Genomic DNA, 19,983 nt, shown 5'->3' on the forward strand with positions numbered 1-19,983 from the left:
CCTCTTGGACAACCTGTAACCTAATTTTAGAACAGAGACTACAGAATAATGAAAACAGTTGACATCAGAATAAGGTTTTTGTGATATTCGTCAGCCGGTTTTGTGGTCTGGTGCGTAAAAAACCTTTACAGTTTGTTTTTACAAGTTCAAAGCTGTGGGACACTTTCAGCTACTTGATTTTCTAATGGAGGCCTCTTAATTTGTTGTCAGAGCCCATTTACTGCCCTATCCTAACCATGCTTGTAACAGTTTGTGAAGAAATTTCTCTTAATTTAGTATTTGCGGAGGGTAGATCTCAGTGTCAATGAAGCAGTGCAGAAAACAGCATAGAAAGCTTCAAATTAGGTTTGTGCATTCAGGACTTTTCAGAAATTAGAGATGGACAGAGGCAAGATATACAGATTTTAGGGTTTACACAATGGAGCAATAGGAAATTTTACTTCAGCAGCATGAGAACTGGGGTGAGTATTTCAATAAGTAAGGTTTCTGGTTCTTTATTAAGGCAAGTGGGGCGGGGATTCAGGCGACAACTAAAGACCCACATAAAAGACAATCTCTAGTTTTTAGGTCTTTTTTATACATTTTTACACATGTTCAACTCCTTGCAGTGACAGATTATAGCCTTGTATTTTGCAGTTCTCCCCGAAGAGGAAGATACAGGTTTTCAGATACCTCTGAGGAATTGATGCGAGAGTCAGTGCTCCTTCTCAAAAGGATAATACTTTTTTTGGGTGTGTTTTTCACATGGGAATTTGTTTACATTTGTGGATTGTAGATATTAGTTTTCAAACCTTAGGCCAGTGATGAGCTGCTGTTTCCCACTGCAGGTTCAATCTCCCTTAAAATTAGAAACTGATTTTTTGCTATTTCAGTGCCAGTTTCGCATTTCTATAAATCAGTTTAAAATAGGAACAAATGCCACAAACTTCTTGAATGTTACATTTCATCTTGGCACTGACTACGGAAGCGTTTTCTACTCACAGTTGGTGCATGCTTACAGAACGAGCTTAAGGTCAACATTGTAATACTCAAGGCTGGCTCGAGACGTTAAAAGGACAAACTAAACAAGTTGCTAAACTTAAACTGGCAGATGTGTTTGTGTTGAGTTTTAATGTTATTTCATCGTATTTCAGGGAAGCCTACAGGTTCACAGTCTTCAAAGGCAGTCATAGTAACAAATTATTCTAATCTTATGCAGTCCTGGGATGGCTCTTGGCACTCTAATTATTAGCTCTTTAACACTCTTAATTGTTCCATCATGTTGATTGAGAATGGTTCATTGGGTAGGGATTGGTTTCCAAAAGTAGATTTGAATATTAGGGGCTCCCATGAAACATGATCGAGTGGAACGTGATTTAGAGTAATAGAAAACAATGCAACATGTGGGGCACGTCAAGGCAAATTATGCATATTTGGTTGGGTTACACCTCTAAGAACAATAGTTACTTACCTGTAATCTGTGGTTCTCCAGTATTGGTGTCTTTCATAGATTCACATGCCCGGAGTGGGAGTCTCACGTTATATAAAAAGCAATAATATGCAATAATCTCCTTAGAAAAACTTGGTAATAACCAACCAGGAAGCAAAGTAGACCAAGCTACAAGAGTAAAAACTTCCACACATGACTATCCTAGTCATTTTGTATAGTCCAAACTGCAGTTAATCAGGCGACAGCACCCACCAGCATGTTCTCCCCAGAGGCTCAGGTTCTCAGATTTTCTCGTACAGGAGTGAAGCTAAAAACATCCTAGCCTAAAGAGCCTCTGAGGGGAGGTGGGAGGGTTGCATGTGAATCTATGAAAGACACCAATACTGGAGAACCACAGTTTGCAGGTAACTATTGTTCTTCTCCAGTATTAGGGTGTCTTTCATAGATTCACATGCCTGAATCAGAGTAGAAAGCAGAAACAAAATAATGCTTGGAAGACGCTATTTGTACCATAAGTTTGCACATAGCAAGTATATACATTCACATAATAAAATGGCAACATTCATATATGCATGAAAAAACTTGTAATCATATGAGAATGCACTCAATATTAGGCATTGAATAAGCGTCTGGAAAGCAGTCCAGAGGAGGAGGGATACAGAGGCTCACCTTATCTGAAAAGATTGCGTAGAACCGCTTGACCCACTGAAAGTATGTCTGCTGGATTAAGTTGCTGCTCTATAGATTTGCTGAAGGGGAACTCCAGCAAAAAGAGCAGTCGAGGAAGAAACCACTCTTGTAGAGTGAGCTCTTGGCGTGGTCTGTAAAGGTCTTCCAGCTTGTATATGGCAAAAGTCAATAGCTGCAGAAATCCATCTAGCTATGGTTTATTTAGACACTGCTTGTCCTTGCCGTATCTTTCCATAGGCAACAAACAGTTGATCGGATTTGCGAATGACAGTGGTCCTTTGCAAATTCTGATGTCAGGGGTATGCAATGCCCTCTCTGCAGGGGATTGCGGATTAGGAAAAAAACGTCTTTAAGATGACTGGTTCGTTCAGGTGAAAATCCGAAGGCACCTTAGGCATAAACTTTGGGTTTGTACGTAGCACCACAGAATTGGACGTGAATTGTAAGAAAGGCGAATTGACAGTGAAAGCTTGAACATCACTGACTCTTCAAGATGAAGTCAATGCCTTCATCTTGAGAAACCTTCCATGTTAGGAATTTGAAATCCACCCTGTGAATTGGCTCAAACGAGTGGAGCATGAGCTGTGCAAACACTACATTAAGATGCCATGATGGAGGCTGGCGACGTACAGGAGGAAACATTCTGAATAGTCCCTTAAAGAACGGTTGTATTATTCTTGAAGAATAAAGGGCCATATGTATGAAGCTCAAATGGGTTCGCAAACGCCGAAATTCACAGAATTTCAGCATTTGAGAACTCATTTTTGCTAAATGGTATGTATGTAGCAAAATTTAGTGCAAAATAAGAAATCGCAAAATTTGCGATTCCTTATTTAGAGATTGCATTTAAGGAATCACAAATTTTGCGATTCCTTAAATTCAATGTAAGAAGCATTAAAAAAATGCAAATTGGCCTTAAGGAATCGCAAATTACCACCAACTTCAAGTTGGTGGTAATTTGCGAATTCCTTGAAAAATGCACTTTTTTTAATTTTTCAAAGTGCAATGTGAAGCACATACATGCCCTTAGGGCATGTATGTGCGCCACATGTGCACCCATGCTAATTTCAGGGGTGCAACAGGGTGTCCTTTGGACACCCCTGCACCCTTGAAATTATTCTCAATTTGGGATTCTCAAATTGCGAATCGCAAATTGAGAATACCTTCCCATTCATTCCTATGGGCCTCCTGGCCCATAGTAATGAATGGGAAATTATTCCTTAATTGTGATTCGCAATTTGCTAATCGCAATTAAGGAATTTTAAGAAATCGCAAAAAAATGCGATTTTCTACATACATACCAATTTGCAAATCTCAAATTGCGATTTCTTAAAAAAAATCGCTATTTGAGATTCACAAATCTGGATGTTGATACATATAGCCCAAAGAGAGGTGGACCCATCCTGACGGTACCTTGAAATGGCTGCCAAAAAGACCTTCAACGTTGCATGAGATCCTCCTAATCTTGCTAAGTGTAAGAAAAAAGGTCATATCTGTTCCGGCGTTGCATGAAATGGGTGAACCCCAGCATATTGACATCAAATGCAGAATTTTTTCCATTTACGTCTGTGTGTCTTTATTGTTCCAGGTGCTTGCGCGTTAGCCAGTACCTCCATACAATCCGCAGAGATATTCAGATGAGCGAATTCAAGGTGCTCGGGCGCAAAGCTGCTAATTTTAGAGAAGCCAGATGGCAAATTTGACCATTCTGAATTGAGAGGAGATTCGGTATTGCTCGAAACTGTATTGGATCGCACTCAGAGAAGAAGTTCGGTGAACCAGTATTGGCGAGGCCACCTGGGGGCGTTGAGAATCAGGCGACACAGCTCTTTCTCCATCTTCTGGAGAACTCTGGGAACCACCGGTATCGGAGGAAAGGCGTAAGCATATATTTGAGACCCGTTGATCGAAAACGCATTCCACTGAGAGTCCCTGTGGGGATGCCATCTTGCAAAGAACAGGAATTTGCTGTTCTTGGTCGCAAAGAGGTCCAGATCGGGATGACCCCACAGCTGGAAGATTCGATCCGCCATTGGATGATGCAGTTCCCATTCGTGGGTGGACACCGTTGACCTGCTGAGGGTGTCCGCCAGAACATTTGCAACTCCCGGCACATGAACAGCCAAGAGATTGATCCTGTGTCGTATCGCCCAAGCCCATATCTCTTGGGCTTCCTGAGATAGAAGAACCAACCTCGTTCCTCCCTGTTTAAGTAATGCATAATTGTAGTATTGTCTGTGCGAACCAATACTGTGGCCCCTTGAATGATTGCACGAAAGGACTTGAGGGCTTAGAAGATGGTTCTTAGCTCTAGCAGATTGATGTGCCAAGCCTTTTGTTGAGGGCTCCATTTCCCACTGACCTTCAGCCCTTGAAGATGTGCTCCCCAACCCTCGAGGGATACGTCTGTGGTGATTGTGTAATTTGGCGCGTCTTGAAGGAACGAACACCCCTTCTGCAAATTCCTTTCTTGGACCCACCAAAGAAAAGCCTCTCGCATCCGAAGAGTGATTTGAATGAGATCTTCGAATGAACCTGAGACTTGCAACCATTGCAGGTTGAGTTCTTCCTGAAGGGGCCTCATTCTGAGGCGGCAATTTGGTATCAACGGGATGAAAGAAGAAACGACTCCCAGAAAGGACCATAACTGTCGGAATGAAACTGACTTTGATAGTAACATCTGAGCCATGTTTTGTATCCACTCTTGCTTTTAGTCCGATATGAAAGATTGGACCAGTTGTGTGTCCAAGGTTACTCCTAAGAACGTTTGCCTTTGGGAAGGAACTAGGTGTGACTTGCTGAGATTGATAGAGAGACCCAGCGACTGGAAGAGAGACAGACACCGTTGGACATGGATGTTTGTGTCTAAGAAACAATTGGGCTTGATAAGGCAATCGTCCAGGTAAGGAAATATTTGAATCCCCTCCAGCCGGAGGTGTGCTGCTACTGGAGCTAGGACCTTCTTAAACACTGTGGGTGCCGATTGTAGCACTAAGGGGAGGCCCTTGAACTGAAAATCCCTGCCAGCCACACTGAATCGCAGGAACTTTCTGTGACAGGCTGAAATGGAACGTGGAAGTATGCATCTTGAAGGTCCAGGGTGGCCATGTGATTCCCTGCCGATAGAAGATGCAGTATTTCATGAAGCGATAACATCTGAAACAATAGTTCCTTCAAATACTTGTTGAGGAAACGAAGGTCTAGAATTGGACGCCATTTTCCGGATTTCTTCCTTATTAGAAAGAACCGTGAATAAAATCCTGTTCCTCTCTGCCCTTGAGGGACATTTTCGATCGCTCCTTTTTCTAACATCAGATTGATTTGGGAAAACAACTCCTTGATAAGAGCTGGAGGCGGGCCTTTTGGAGGGAAGTTTGGAGGAAACTTTTCGAATTGGAGAGCATGGCCCCTGGCCACGATGTCTAGGACCCACTTGTCCGATGTTATTGGGGATCAGTTACAGTAAAATTTTGAGATTCTTCCTCCAATCTTTACATGGGACTGCGGCAGTAGCAAGTGATGACTTATTGCCTTTTATTGGAATCTTTTCCGCGGTAGGCAGGCTTTTTGTTATAGGATTAGGATGTGTTACGCTGGCCATAAGATTGGTAACGTAGGGACTGGTAGCGCTGATTCCCTTGATAAGATCTGTAGGAAGATTGTTGGCTATAGCTTCCTCTATTAGAGGACGATCCACGTCCTCTCGCACCCCGAAAAGGCAGCTTCCGAAACTGTAAGGTGCCAAGAGATCTGGCTGTTTGTGTCCTCCTTAATGGTTTGTAAGGCTTCCTCTACCTGTGGGCCAAACAAAAACTCCCCATCGAAGGGCATGTCTAGAACCTTAGCTTGCACCTCCTGATGAAACAAAGTCGCCTTTAACCAGCCCTGGCTGCGTAGGACAGCAGCTACCGCTAGCTGTCTGAACCCAGTAGAAGCCACATCCACTGCAGAGTCTAAAATCTCGGCAGAGATCTGTTCTCCCTCTGCAAGGACCTTCAGAGCTTCCGATTTTGAAGGTTCCGGAAGCAGGTCGATGTACGGTGTGACAGCCGACAACATCTGTCGGTCGTACTGACCCAGAATGGCTAAAGAATTGGCCGCACGGACCGCTGTCGCTGCAATCGTAGAGACTAGATTCCCAATAGAGTCTAGACACCTACCGTCTCCATCAGGTGGGGTTGTGATCGGGTATGATGGATTTCTGGCCCGTTTTTGGGAAGCTTTCACGATCACAGAAACTGCCTTTGAGTGTCCTATAAGGCAAGCTGGAGATTTGTCAGGTGCCTTATATTTTTTGTCTAGACGTGGCAATACTGGAAGGATAGATGTAGGAGTTGACATCACCTTGAGTCCCTCCTTCCATACGAATTCAATAATTGTAATTGTCCGTATCCTTGGCTGGTCTTTAAAGTCATAGACAAAACATTCCTCCTTTGTATTTTCCATAGGAATAAGGAAACGTTGGGTTGCTCTCCATAAGAAGGTGAAAACCTCTAATGTCCACCGGAGGTAAATCGGCAGGATTCGGAGGTTAAGCAGAAGGCGTCTGGATTTGATATTCATCCCACACCGACAATAAGGATCTGTCATCAACTTCACCTTCCTCTTTTTTTTCATCCTCTGATGATTGTGCTTCCGCAGGATGATAGGAAATCACTGGCGAAAGAGGTCTTGGAGACCTGAATTCTGATGTGGAAGCCTGCACCACAGGTGTAGGAGGCACAGAATCCGGTGATTCAGAGGGCGGGAAACAACAGTAATAATTGTTAAGCATATGTTGAAGATTGGTTAACAATGCTACAGGCATTTGAGCTGTTGGAACATTCGTAGTAAGTGACGCAAAATGTTCAGGCGAAGGTTGATCATCCTGATCTTCCTCTTGGTATTTAATGAGCAGTTCTGACAGACTTGTAGCTGCGCCAAACCTACCATCCAAATCAGAATCTTCCTCACTGTCTTCTGAGTCCAACAATTTGTCAGGAACCTGTAGCGGTACCTTATGAAGAGATAGGCGCAATGGAGATAAAGGTTCCAACCCAGAACCGCGCCTTTGTAGCAAGGAAGGCTTCGCCGTAGACGGCGTAGAAGTTAAAGCCGTAGATGGTGACAGACCTGAATTTCTGTACATGTAGACAATGTTGGCGTCGACGGGAGAGCAGTCGACTGGCTCGTCGGAGGAATAAGTCCTGAAGATCGCGCCGACGAGGGCGTAGTCGTCGATAAAGGTGCCTTTGACGACGAGGAGGAGGAGGGTTTCGTCGACGAAGTCTTCATCGACGATGAAGTCTTCGTCGAAGATTTGGCCGTCGGCGATGTAGTTTGTCGACGAGCTCGTCGATTAGGAAGAGGTAGTCGACAACGATGGAGCGGCCGTCGACGAGGCAGTCGACTATTAAGTCATCGTCAACATTTTCTTGGACTTAGTCATAGACGGTGCGCAGATGATGGCAGATGTAGTTTCTCTCGTCGCCGATGTCGCCGGCGACATGATCATCTCAGGTTTGGGTGATAAAAAAGTTACCATTGATGTAGACGTTGCGTCGACTGAAATCTTAGTCGACGAATGGGTCGTCGACGACAGGGTCTTCTTCAGAGGTAAAATCTTCTCAGAAGTTGGTTTAGGAGGAAACATCTTGACCGCTCTTCTCGGGGCGTGGAAGGCAAAGGCTTGCTCTTGATAGGAGGAGGCAGTAGATGCATTTCTTGTGGGGATCTTCTGAGAAAAGCCAGAGCTTACCACAAGATTCACAAGGCCTGAATAATGATTTCTTTAAGGAAGACATCCTAAAAACAAGAAATTCTGAAAAATTTGAGAAGAACTGAGCAGAACTGCTCAGAGAGACTCACTTCACACGACGTGCGGTAGAAAATCTGAGAGCCTGAGCCTCTAGGGAGAACATTCTGGTGGGTGCTGGTGCCTGATTGGCTGCAGTTTGGACTATACAAAATGGCTAGGATAGTCATGTGTGGAAGTTTTTACTCTTGTAGCTTGGGCTACTTTACTTCCTGGTTGGTTATTACCAAGTTTTTCTAAGGATATTATTGCATATTATTGCTTTTTATATACCGTGAGACTCCCACTCCAACGACGGGGACTGAATCTATGCATGTGAATCTATGAAAGACTTCCTAATACTGGAGAACATGGGATACTTTTTTCTACATGGTGAATGTACCCACAAGCATTGGGGTGAAAAAACTCAATGTAAAGCACATTAGCTTCTTTTATCTGACACTCTATTAAAAACAATTAGACCATGAAATTAAATAGCAATTGCAAAATAAATAATAAAGGATTTCATTCAAGAAAGCAGATCCTAAACAAGACTTGTGTTGGGATTACCCCACCAATGAAAACTCTAAACATTCTGCACACAAATACATTGCCAAACTTAACTGGCAGCTGTTGGTGAACTTTTGATTCCCATATACACTGAAGGGAAATATGCCAACATGTAGATAATGCTATTTTCCATACTAGAATATTTATGGTACCATATGCCTACCCTGAAGCACAAGTTACTACTTGTGTAACGATATTTCTGTAAGAGACATTAGTTAGTGATAGATTCCTTACCTTAGAATATCCCCAGGCGTCAGACTGGATCCGGAAACTTTTGCGTAGCAGTACCCTTGCGCGTCGGTAGGCGTCGTCTGCGGCTCCGCGTTAGTCGTTGGCGTCGTGGGCGCCGTGATGACGTTGTCGTACTTAGACGCCGCCTCCGCGTGCTGACGTCAGTTCTTAGACACAGCTTTTCCGCGCCAGAAACGCAGAGCTATGCCAAAAACCAACACTGGTGCCATGAAACTAGGGCCCTGAAAGGGGATGACCTTAACCCTAGATATCGGTTCGCAGAACGGGGAGGATGGGTGGGTAAGGAATCTATCACTAACTAATGTCTCTTACAGATATATTGTTACACAAGTAGTAACTTGTGCATCTGAAAGAGACACGTTAGTGATAGATTCCTTACCTTAGAATAGATACCCCAGCAATACCAACCCCAGCAATACCAACCCCGTGGTGGTGGGTCTGCGAACCAATAATCACACCAGAAAGTCCTGGAGGACGGAACGGCCAAAGAAGCCATCCCTCCGGACTTGACTGTCCAGACAATAATGTCTTGCAAACGTGTGCAGCGAGGCCCACGTAGCCGCCTGGCAAATGTCCTGCAAGGGCACACCTCGGCCCAAAGCAGTTGTAGTGGCTGTGGCTCGAGTGGAATGAGCCCTCGGCCCCACAGGGGGTTCCTTCTTAGCCAAGGCGTAACACGCCTGGATACACAAGATGATCCACCGCGAGATGGTCTGCTTGTGCACCGCTTTCCCTTTCTTAGCGCCCATGTAACCAACAAAGAGTTGGTCATCCACCTGGAACTAGCGTGTGCGATCCACATAGAATGAGAGCGCACGTTTTGGGTCCAGACGGTGGAGCCTCTCTTCCTCTCTCGAGGGATGCGGAGGCGGAAAGAAGGTGGGCAAGGTGAAAGATTGCCCAATGTGGAAGGCCGTGACTACCTTGGGTAGGAAGGAGGGCCTTGTCCGTAACACATCCTTGTCCGGATGGACTGAAAGGAAAGGAGGTTTACATGATAGAGCCTGGAGCTCACTCACTCTCCTGGCAGAGGTGATGGCTAACAGGAAGGCAGTCTTCAAAGTGAGAAGGCGAAGAAGACAGTTGTGAAGTGGCTCAAAGGGCGCGCACATCAGAAACGTAAGAACCAGGTTCAAGTCCCACTGAGGCATCACGAAGGGAACAGGAGGGAACGTATGTGTGATGCCCTTCAGGAATCGGTTAACGATGGGGGACTTGAACAAAGAAGGTTGATCAGGCAGCCTTAGAAAGGCTGAAAGAGCTGAAAGATAGCCCTTGATAGTGCCCAGAGCAGAGCCCTGCTGGGCAAGAGAAAGAAGAAAGAGGAGAACCTCAGAAAGAGGGGCATTGAGGGGATCCACAGCCTTTGCTGTGCACCATGCCACAAATCTGAGTTCCTTCAACCATGGTGTTCAGAGAACCGGCCAGGTGTTGAACCACCAGAGTCACGCCCTGATGTTCCAGCCATTGCCAGAGGCGCAGAGCCTTCTGGCAGAGGGTCCACGACCCCACCCCGCCCTGTTTGTTGCAGTACCACATGGCAGTGGTGTTGTCCGTGAACACCTGCACTACACTCCCCCGGACAGAGGGGAGGAATGCCATCAGTGCTAGACGAATCGCCCGCAGCTCCAGAAAGTTGATATGGAGCCGGGACTCCGCCGGAGACCAGAGGCCTCTAATCTCCGCCTCTCCCATGTGGCCTCCCCAGCCCTGGAGGGACGCGTCCGTCACAACTACGTGCTCCGGTTGGGGAAGGGAGAGGGATCTGCCGCTGACCCAATCGCGGTTCGTGAGCCACCACTGCAGCGGTCTCGCAGTGCCCTCCGAGATCAGGACATGGTCGGACAGGTTGCCCCGATGCTGGGCCCACTGAAACTTCAGGTCCCACTGCAGAGCCCGCATCCGCCACCGGGCGTGATGCACCAGAAGGATGCAGGAGGCCATCAGCCCCAGAAGCCGCAGCGTCAACCTGACTGAAACCCGGGATAAAGGCCGGAAGATTGGAATCAGAGCCTGTATATCCCGAACCCTGCTCGGGTGGGTAAACCCGAAACTGCGCCGAGTTCAGAACCGCTCTGATGAAAAGGGGCTTCTGAGAGGGACACAGGTGTGACTTCGGCACATTGATCGAGAACCCCAGCTGGTGCAGGAGATCCGCCGTAGTCTGGAGGTGGCCGATGACTGTCTGGGGCGAGCCCGCCTTTAACAACCAGTCGTCGAGGTAGGGGAAGACGGAGACCCCTGACCTGTGCAGATGAGCTGCGACCACCGCCATCACCTTCGTGAACACCCGTGGGGCACTGGTAACTGAAAGTGCTTGTGGCCTACCGTGAACCGCAGGTAACGCCGGTGGGCCGGCAGGACGGGGATGTGGAAATACGCGTCCTGCAAGTCCAACGCTACCATCCAGTCTCCTGGGTCCAGGGCAGCTAAGACCTTTGCTAGAGTCAGCATTTTGAACTTCTCCTTCCGGAGGAAGCCGTTGACATTCCTTAGGTCCAAGATAGTGCGTAGGCCCCCTTTGCCAGTAGTGGGAGTAGCAACCACGTCCTACTTCTGGCCCAGGAACGCGCTCGATGGGCCCCTTGGCCAAGAGGGCCGAAACTTCTTCCTGGAGAAGCCGCAAATGATCCCCCGAAACGCGGTGGTTTTGCGGTGGCATGGCTTGAGGAGTCGTCTCGAAGGGGAGGGAGTAGCCCTCCGGACGATCTGCAGCACCCACCTGTCCGAAGTGACAGTGCGCCAGTGAGAGTGGTGATGGCGAATCCTGCCCCCCACTGGCGTCACATGGGCCGAAAAGCACGGACTAGGAGGGTTTAGAGGCGGATGCTGCGGGGAAGGTGTGGACTGACCTCGCCTCTGTCCCCGACCGCCTCCACGGCGGTTCCCACGGCCGCCACCGCGCTGGGTGTTAGTCTGCGGCGAGTGGCTGGCGGCACGCGTGGGGACGCCCCTTCCGTGGCCACGAAAGGAACGAAAAGCAGCCGTCTGCTGGCGCGGGGCCGAGAGGTCCAAGGACTTGGCCGTAGCCCTGGAGTCCTTAAAGCACTTAAGCGCGTGGTCTGCCTTGTCGCCGAAAAGGCGACTGCCATTGAACGGCATGTCCATCTGGACGTCTGCCGAGAAATTGGCGGACCTCAGCCAGGCGTGGAGTCTCACCGCCACTGTCGTTGCCATCGCTCTGCCCAGCGAGTCGGTGGTATCCAGTCCACACCGGATAGAATACTTGGCTGCACCCCGGCCCTCCACAAGGGCTTGGCAGAGTTTGGCCCGTACCTCCAACGGACACTCTGGCAGCACTTCCGCCACCATCTCCCACAGAGTGGGTGTAGCGGCCCAAGAGGCATGCGGTGTTGGAAGACCGCAGTCCCAAACTAAGGGAGGAGAACATTTTCTTACCAAAATTCTCATACCTCTTGGATTCCCTGTCCGGCGGAGCCGTCGGGAATGCCGTCTGGGAATTTGAGGCCTGGATGACCAGACTCTCGGGGGTGGGGTGGGAGGACAGGAAACATGGGTCGCCCGGGGCCGGGCGGTGGCATCTGGCCACGTTCCTATCTACGGGCGAACCCGTAGTGGGCTTGGACAAGGTGCCCAAAAGAACGTCGGTCAAGGCCTCATTAAAGGGCAGCAGAGGCTCGGCCGAGCATGACTGCGGTTTAAGGACCTCAGTGAGGAGGTTAGTCCTCACGGCCGCGACGGGGAGCTCAAGGGCCAAGGCCCTGGCCGCCCTCGTCAACACCACGCTATAGGTTGCCCCCTCCTCCGAAGCCACGGTAGGAGGAGAGACAAAACCAGTGGCTGGAGTGGTGTCCAGGCCACTGGCCTCCCCAAGGTCTCCTGCCCAGTCCGCTTGATACTGACACTCCCTGGTCAGAGGGTCTTCAGACCCCTCCCAATCCTCCTCATCACCCATCTCCTGGTACTCAGAGTTGTAATCCAATGGGGCCGGTTCGTAGAAGTGGAAATCTCCAAACGGCGTCGGATGCGGCGCCAAGCGGTGCCGCTCAGACGTCGGAACCGGAACGAAGGAGGAATCGGGGGCGGCGCCGCCCGAGGACGGCGCCGGAGGCGACACCTGACGGACCGACGCCGGGGGGGGGTCGTAAGGTCCACCGGTGACGATCCAGAGCCCGAGGAAGGCCCAGCGGCGTCCCGCTGCGCCGGGCCCGAAGGCTGGACCCTGCGGCGCCGGCGGTGTCAGACCGTGGGGGCCTGCGGCGCCGGGCCCGAAGGCGCCGGCGGCGTCGGGGCTAAAGCGCCCGACGGCGTCGGAGGCGAAGCCCCCGACCCGCTAGGGCCCCCAGACGGGTCCGCTGGGCCTGGAGGTGCAGCGGAGCCCGTCTGAGGAGAAAGGGACCTCATGGCCATGAGGAAGCGCTCGATCTCCTCCGGCGTCGCGTTCTGTCCAGGGACTGGAGGATGCGGGGCAGGCCGCGACTCCGGAGGAGCCGCGTGGGCGGTGTCACCCGAACCCCCGGCCGCATCGTGCGAGCGTCGGGCGGGGGGGGGGGGGGGGGGGGGGGGGGGGGGGATCAGACGAGCGATGACGCGTCTTTGACTTCTTGTGCTTCTTACCTGACGACGACTTCGACCCGGAGGAGTGGTGCCGACTACCGGAGCTTTGGTGGCTCCGTCCCCGCGACCTGTCCCCGCGACCTGTCCCTGCGACCTCCCGTGGGACCGGGGCCGACTACCGGAGTTCGAGTCGCCTGCGGGACCGCTCCCGTCTGGCTTTCAAAGATAGGGCCCGACAGTCGGAGCAAGCCTTGTCGTCGTGGTCGACGCCTAAACAGGTCAAACACAGATGGTGGGGGTCCGTGACCGACATCGTGCGGTCGCACTTCTCACAGTGTTTGAATCCGGGCATCCCTAAGGCACCGATCGGAGTCGTTAGACTTCGAAGAATGATCAAAACGATCAAAAAGTTAGTCAAAATTTGACTTGGGTAACTGCTCTTTCCAGAACTGCGCTGGCTGGTGCAGAAAAAAGAATAACTGACGTCATCACGGCGCCGACGACTGACGCGGAGCCGCAGACGACGCCTACCGACGCGCAAGGGTACTGCTACGCAAAATTTTCCGGATCCAGTCTGACGCCTGGGGATATTCTAAGGTAAGGAATCTATCACTAAAGTCTCTTTCAGATAATATAACTTAAATTAAAAATAGGGACAACAACTTTACAAACAATTGAAAGCTTTAAAAAAATCATTGTAGCATACCTTAAGGAAAGCATGGAATCTGGGTTTCTGCCTTTCACATTTGGCAATTGTTTCTTTGCTCATTTCAAAAAAGTTCACAAATGGAGGATATGTTTTGACCAAATCCTTCGACTAAAGGGAAAGCAATATGGAAAAAAAGACTATTTAATTGATAAACATTTTTATAAGGAACATCAGAAATTGTCAGTAAGGGTGGATTAGTTAACACAATATAATTAACAGCTGTTTCATGAGTTAATTGCACCGATAGTGTGATTGCACTTGGCAAAAAAAACACCTACATGAGGCTATGATTAACATTTCTTCATGCAAAATAACAAGTCTAACATGATCAGATCACAAGTATAGCCAAAAACATTAGGTTTGCAGGGCAAAAACTACTAAGTACTGGTCTTGAACCAGTACATTTGTTATGAAGTTTTAACTTCCATAGCCAGGACCCCAGAACCACCTTCTAAAAATGTTTAAATTAAGAAACTGAAGGACTTGGAGACGCCACTCTTAAAGACTTCAAACTATACAGCAAGCCATGTTCACTAACTATATTAAGTTTGTTTACAAATATTTATACATTAATACAAGTAGTTAATTGCAATGAAAATGCTATTTAAGCTGAAGTCTCTCTCCAAACACATTCATACATACTCTCAATTACCTCCTCCTTCCAATAATACGCACAGAAGAGTAAGTACAACACAAGAGGATGTATTCCACACCCGTATTTTAATTAAACTCCAACCATTGCCAAAAGTTTCCAACAGCAAGGGGCTGGATTAGGGTGGGAGTACAATAAAAGTTATACTTCAGACAATTGTGAAGTAATTGAGAGTGTACTGATGATACTGATACCAATAAAAACGGTTACTTAGACTCCAAGACAATTTTGAGTAGTGTCATCCACTACGCACCGCCCAAAGACTGTTTGATAGGTGCGTACATACATGAAAATCTACTCCAATGTCTAATATTTATTGACTCAAGACTGCTATATAAATTCAATCCCTTAGAGGATGACCGATTCTGGGGAGACATCTGTCAGACACATGATAAGGAAACAACCGCACGTGACTAGTCATATCTGGAATAGAGATAAAATTTATTTAAAGACAGATAGGTTGCACCATTTTCTTTTCTTCAAATACAGAACATTACAAAAGATTGAGCCACATAGGACAATATCTGGCATTCGCAGATTGTTTGCAGGTTTGGAAGGTAATGAAAACAAGGTGATCAGCAAGTAACGTTAGCCCATTCAGGGTTGTCAAATGTCAACAAAAATGGCCACTAAAGCAAAGTGAGACTTCTATCCAAACTCCTAATGCCTGTTGAGTGTAGCAACTTTAAAGAAGAAAGGCCATTTATCTTTCACATAATGCAGAAAGTAACATTTGTTTTTGTTCCTCATCTTCACCATGGAACTAATCTGTTGAAATTTCGGACAGGGTAATCTGGCTCATAGTATGTCTGACAAGCTGCCTCAGCCGAAGGCTGGTAGGGCTGTATTCGATATACGATTCCACCAACATCCCTCAGCAATGTTGTTCAAACTATTCCACCTCGAGAACCCAAATAGTTTGTTTTAGACAGATATTTACCAATAGCCAGTTACCACCATTACTTTTGCCACCAAATCGCTATGTAAGGAGTGAAGATGTTTCAGCAGAAGACGTGTATCATGGCTTTGTAATCATTGGAACTGGGGGAAAAAAGAAAAAAAAAACCCAGCTCAAACTAATGGAACTAAACTAGTATCTGCCAAAATGCCCTTTTATTTGATGTTCCAGTCCTGGACATGTCCATCTTTGATGTTTGTAATATTGAGGAACACCAATCGTAGAAAGTCAGGGGAGAAACCTCTTTCCAACGCTTGCATATTTCTCGTCGGGCCAACAACATGGAGTAGAATAGGTTATTATTTGGACTGCGCTTCTGCTCCACTACTCCAAATATTACTAACCGAAGATCTATTACCACGGTGGAGCCTATTAGAGATGTTAGTTTATTACCTATTGATTGCCAATATGATGTTAACTGTGGACATTCATAGAACATGTGTGTGTCCGAAGCCTCCACTAGGCCACACCGGACACACGCCAGAGGCTCCGCTCCTGAAAATTTAGACAATCTTTGAGGGGAGTAGTATGCCCGCTGAAGAGTATAAAGATGATTTCTGCGGAGCCAAGCCGGTTTCACTATATCCCAGAGAACGTTACAGGAGGTTAACCATAATTCATGTAGATTAACAAATGGCAGCAGGGAACCCCAAAGTTGATCTGGAAGATGGAAATCCCCGTCTATGTCCTCCAAGATTATGTTGTAGAAGAAAGAAACCTCCTTTGGTCCTGGTGTTCTCTCTAGTAGGGAAGATTCCAATTGACTGCTACCACCTATGGGTATATGGACGCGGCGAGACGCCCCCGAGGATAGCGCTTGTGCCCAGCTTCAGATTTGTAAATACTTCAATCTAGAAAGATTGGGGCCCACCTTACTTACTAAATGTTCCCAGGAAAGCATAACCCCTTCTACAAACAGGTCGCCCCCAGGTTGAGATGTTGGCATCTTTTAATGGATGTATCAATACGTCGTTAGCCCAACAGAGAGAAACAGGGAGGTCCCATATGGGAGATCTATTTGAGTAGTATCCTATTTCGGTGGTTACTGAGATTACACCAAGTTTTTGCTAGGCCTGACAACACCTTCAGTTTGATTTTTTTGAAAAATTTGGAGTCTCCAAACTTAAAAAGAAACCCCTTCTGCCCTATCCCTTTGCACTGTAATAGTGTTGTAAACATCGACCCGATGTCGTGATCTGATGGAGTATTTAAGAGCATTCGGGCATGCGACATTTGAAAGGCCCAGGTGTAAATCTGAAGGTCCGGGCCTGTCAAACCACCCTTCTCCCTGCGTCGCCTTAATTTCTTCCATGCTATTCTTACACTTTTCTTCTTCCAAATAAATGAAGAAATATCACTCTGCATCTTGGCTATTAGTGTGGTATCAAAAAATAGAGGGATACTATTAAAAATAAAAGTTAACTTGGGTAAAATGGTCATTTTCACTAGATTTGAGCGACCCAAAAGTGTCAAAGGGAGATGACTCCAAGAGCCCTTTAACTTCCTACATTCCTTAGCAACTAAGGTGAAGTTTGTAGAAGCGATCAGGTTTATATCTTTAACAATTCTTATGCCCAAGTATCTCATGCTACCACAAAGTTGCACAGGAAGCCCAGTTGTTACACTATTCCACTCCATAACCTCGGTCTTGGAGGCGTTTACTTCATAGCCGGAGATGTTACCAAATTCCAGTGCTAACTTGATAGCTAATGGAAATGCAGAGCTGATATCTGAGGTCATTATCATAATATCGTCCGCATATAGGGACACCTTTTCCCAGTCTCTATATTTAAAAGGTAAAATGTTGCTCTCATCACAAATTTTTTGAGCAAACGGCTCAATATAGAGATCGAAAAGCAGGGGCGAAAGAGGGCACCCCTGTCTAGTTCCCCTTGTTTTTTAATAGGTTCTGACAAACCGCCATTGACCAAAACAGAAGCAGATGGATTGTGATACAAGAGTTCTACTGCTCTGCAGAAGGCCCTACCCACCCCGAACTTTCCCAAGGCCTCCGACAAGTACAACCAATTGACCCTGTCGAAGGTCTTGGTCGCTTCTAACGTGAGAACCACCAGGGGCAATGAGGAGCTAGTAGCCATATCAATTGCTCCAATCAAGTCATACGTCAGCTCAAAGATCTTACTTTAAGGTCATTCCTTAGGTTTTGAATCTAACGCAGAGTAATCCCTCGGATATCTATACACCCCAGGTCATAGCTCCACACATAGTCACATCAGGGAATCAGCCCTCTTTGGGTGTAATACATTAAGTATGGAGGCGGTAACGGAGGTCCAAAATGGAATTCACCCCTGTGGGGCAGACTGCGTAAACACGGATGTTACTCCGGCAGATCTTAACTCAGTTTCCCCCCCTATAGATATATTGATAGAGGTAGGAATTGACAACAGTCAGAATGACCATAGTGACCCCTTAGCCATCAGCAAGAATATTGTTACTCCCACAACATCAATGGGCTTGGTAGGAACTGAAGTTAGTAGCTTTCCTGTAGAATATATGCATCAGAAAACAGGCATAAATTCTTAGTCAGAAGAAACAGAGGAGACAGTAATTGCAGAAGAGACAGAAGGGGCAGAAGGGACTGGTCATCAACGCCCTGAATGCCCTCTAAATGCAGATCAAAACATCCAGCCACAGCCTATATGCAATCTACCTTTATGCTTGGATACCACCATAGGTCTACCTACCTTACATACTAATATACACCCAGATCTCTCACTTTCCTCAATAGCATCCAAGTTTTCAAACTTATCGGCTGATATTAAACGTGGATTCGAGGAGTCTTCAAAAATTCAGAGAGAGATCAGGTCTTACTGTGAGTCGCTTGACACCAAAATAGATGGGCTTTTAGTTAGAACAGGGGTCTTGGAAGAAACAATAGCTGTAATGTCAGTGGAATTGGAAAACGTTAAGGAAGAGATAATCAAACTAAAAAGAGAGGACATTGCACTAACAGATAGAATGGAGGTCCTTGAGAACAATGCGCTGCGCTGTAATATTCGCATATTACATGTACCCGAAGGAATTGAGGGATCAGACATTAAGTCCTATATCATCCAACTTATTAAAAGGTCTCTTAATTTAACCCATACTGAAGAGTAATTGAAAGCGGACATCCAACGGGTTCACAGAGACCCTTATAGGCGAAATCCTCAGCGCACGAAGCCCCGGAAGATACTAGTTAATTTTCACACCTTCGTACTGAAGGACCAAATTCTCAATTTAGCTCTCAAACAAAAATCACTGTCTGGTGGTGACTTTACTTTTCAAATAAGATCTGATCTGTCAAGAACAACCTTAGATAGACCGTGGGAACTGGGGAGGAGAATAGAGGCCTTCAAGAACTTAGGTGCATCAGTTCAGATGAGTTTTCCCGCAGCCTTGAAGATCATGTTTAATAATAAAATGCATCATATCCGTACAGTTCAGGCCGCAGATGACCTATTGATGAGTTTAGGCACTCCTAAGAGATGAAGCCGGCAAGGTTAAGTAGGAGATGGGGATTGTGTAATGCCTATTCTCACTGCTTATAAGCTCGCAAGTTGCGAAGTTTGCGATATGAGCACTGTGTCTAAAAAGTTATTATTTAGATCACATGAAAAAAGGATCTAGAGGTATAGAGAAGAAAAAAAAAGGAAAAACTGAAAAAAATATATATAAAAAAAAGAGAAGGAAATTTTTATTGTAACCATAAAATAACTAGAATCCTGACAACTAATCTCAAAAGAAGAAAATAAAAAAAATAAAAACTAAAAAAAAAAACCACAATAGACACTAAATTTAACCACCTCACTTTTGAATAACTCAATCCAGTATATTGGAGTAGCCTTATAAACCGAAACGTAATATAGATCTGGCGAGTCCTCCATTTCTAGAATAAACACTCCGCGGAGCTTGGAATGGGTTAGGGGTACCAAACCGGACGCGTTCCGGTGGACAATCAAGGGTTCAAGGGAGGGTGGGTAGGGGTCACAGGGTGAGGGGTAGGGCAAAAAAGTATAAAATGTTACTCAGCTCTGAATTGGTAGGCATCTTTTTCTGTTAAAAAATGGACAGAATACAAACTTCGGATCTATATCATGGGCTATGCGTCAGAAAGATTTCGCCTTAATGGATACATCAACTATGAGTGTAATTAACCCCTTGTATGCTGGTGACGAACCCCAGCCGTCATGCACTACGGTGCTCGTGTGCTGATGACGGCTGGAGTTCGTCATGGCCCGCCACTGTTCATTTGTTTACCGCACAGCGGCGGAAACGGGCCAGCAGCGAAGGGGTTAAGATACTCTCCTGGAATGTTAATGGCCTGCGCACCAAAACTAGATCTAACAATAATACAATATCTACGTGACTTTGATGCGCAGGTCATTATACTTCAGGAGACCCATCTGGTTGAGGCTGAGGTTTATGACTT

The 19,983-nt window shown here is 46.7% G+C and overlaps 1 protein-coding gene across 5 annotated transcripts in view; it reads right to left on the reverse strand.

Annotated features, from left to right (window-relative positions):
• The window catches only part of ECT2 (epithelial cell transforming 2), a 247,927-nt gene that overhangs the window by 81,055 nt on the left and 146,889 nt on the right, over positions 1-19,983 (reverse strand). For all 5 annotated transcript variants that reach the window (XM_086944387.1, XM_086944385.1, XM_086944386.1 and 2 more), the window contains one exon: positions 13,939-14,049. In XM_086944387.1, the coding sequence (XP_086800513.1) occupies positions 13,939-14,049 (111 nt within the window). The remainder of the gene's footprint in view (positions 1-13,938; positions 14,050-19,983) is intronic.

The sequence above is a fragment of the Lissotriton vulgaris genome, chromosome 11, assembly GCF_964263255.1.
Source record: "Lissotriton vulgaris chromosome 11, aLisVul1.2, whole genome shotgun sequence".
In the NCBI taxonomy this organism is placed as follows: domain Eukaryota; kingdom Metazoa; phylum Chordata; class Amphibia; order Caudata; family Salamandridae; genus Lissotriton; species Lissotriton vulgaris.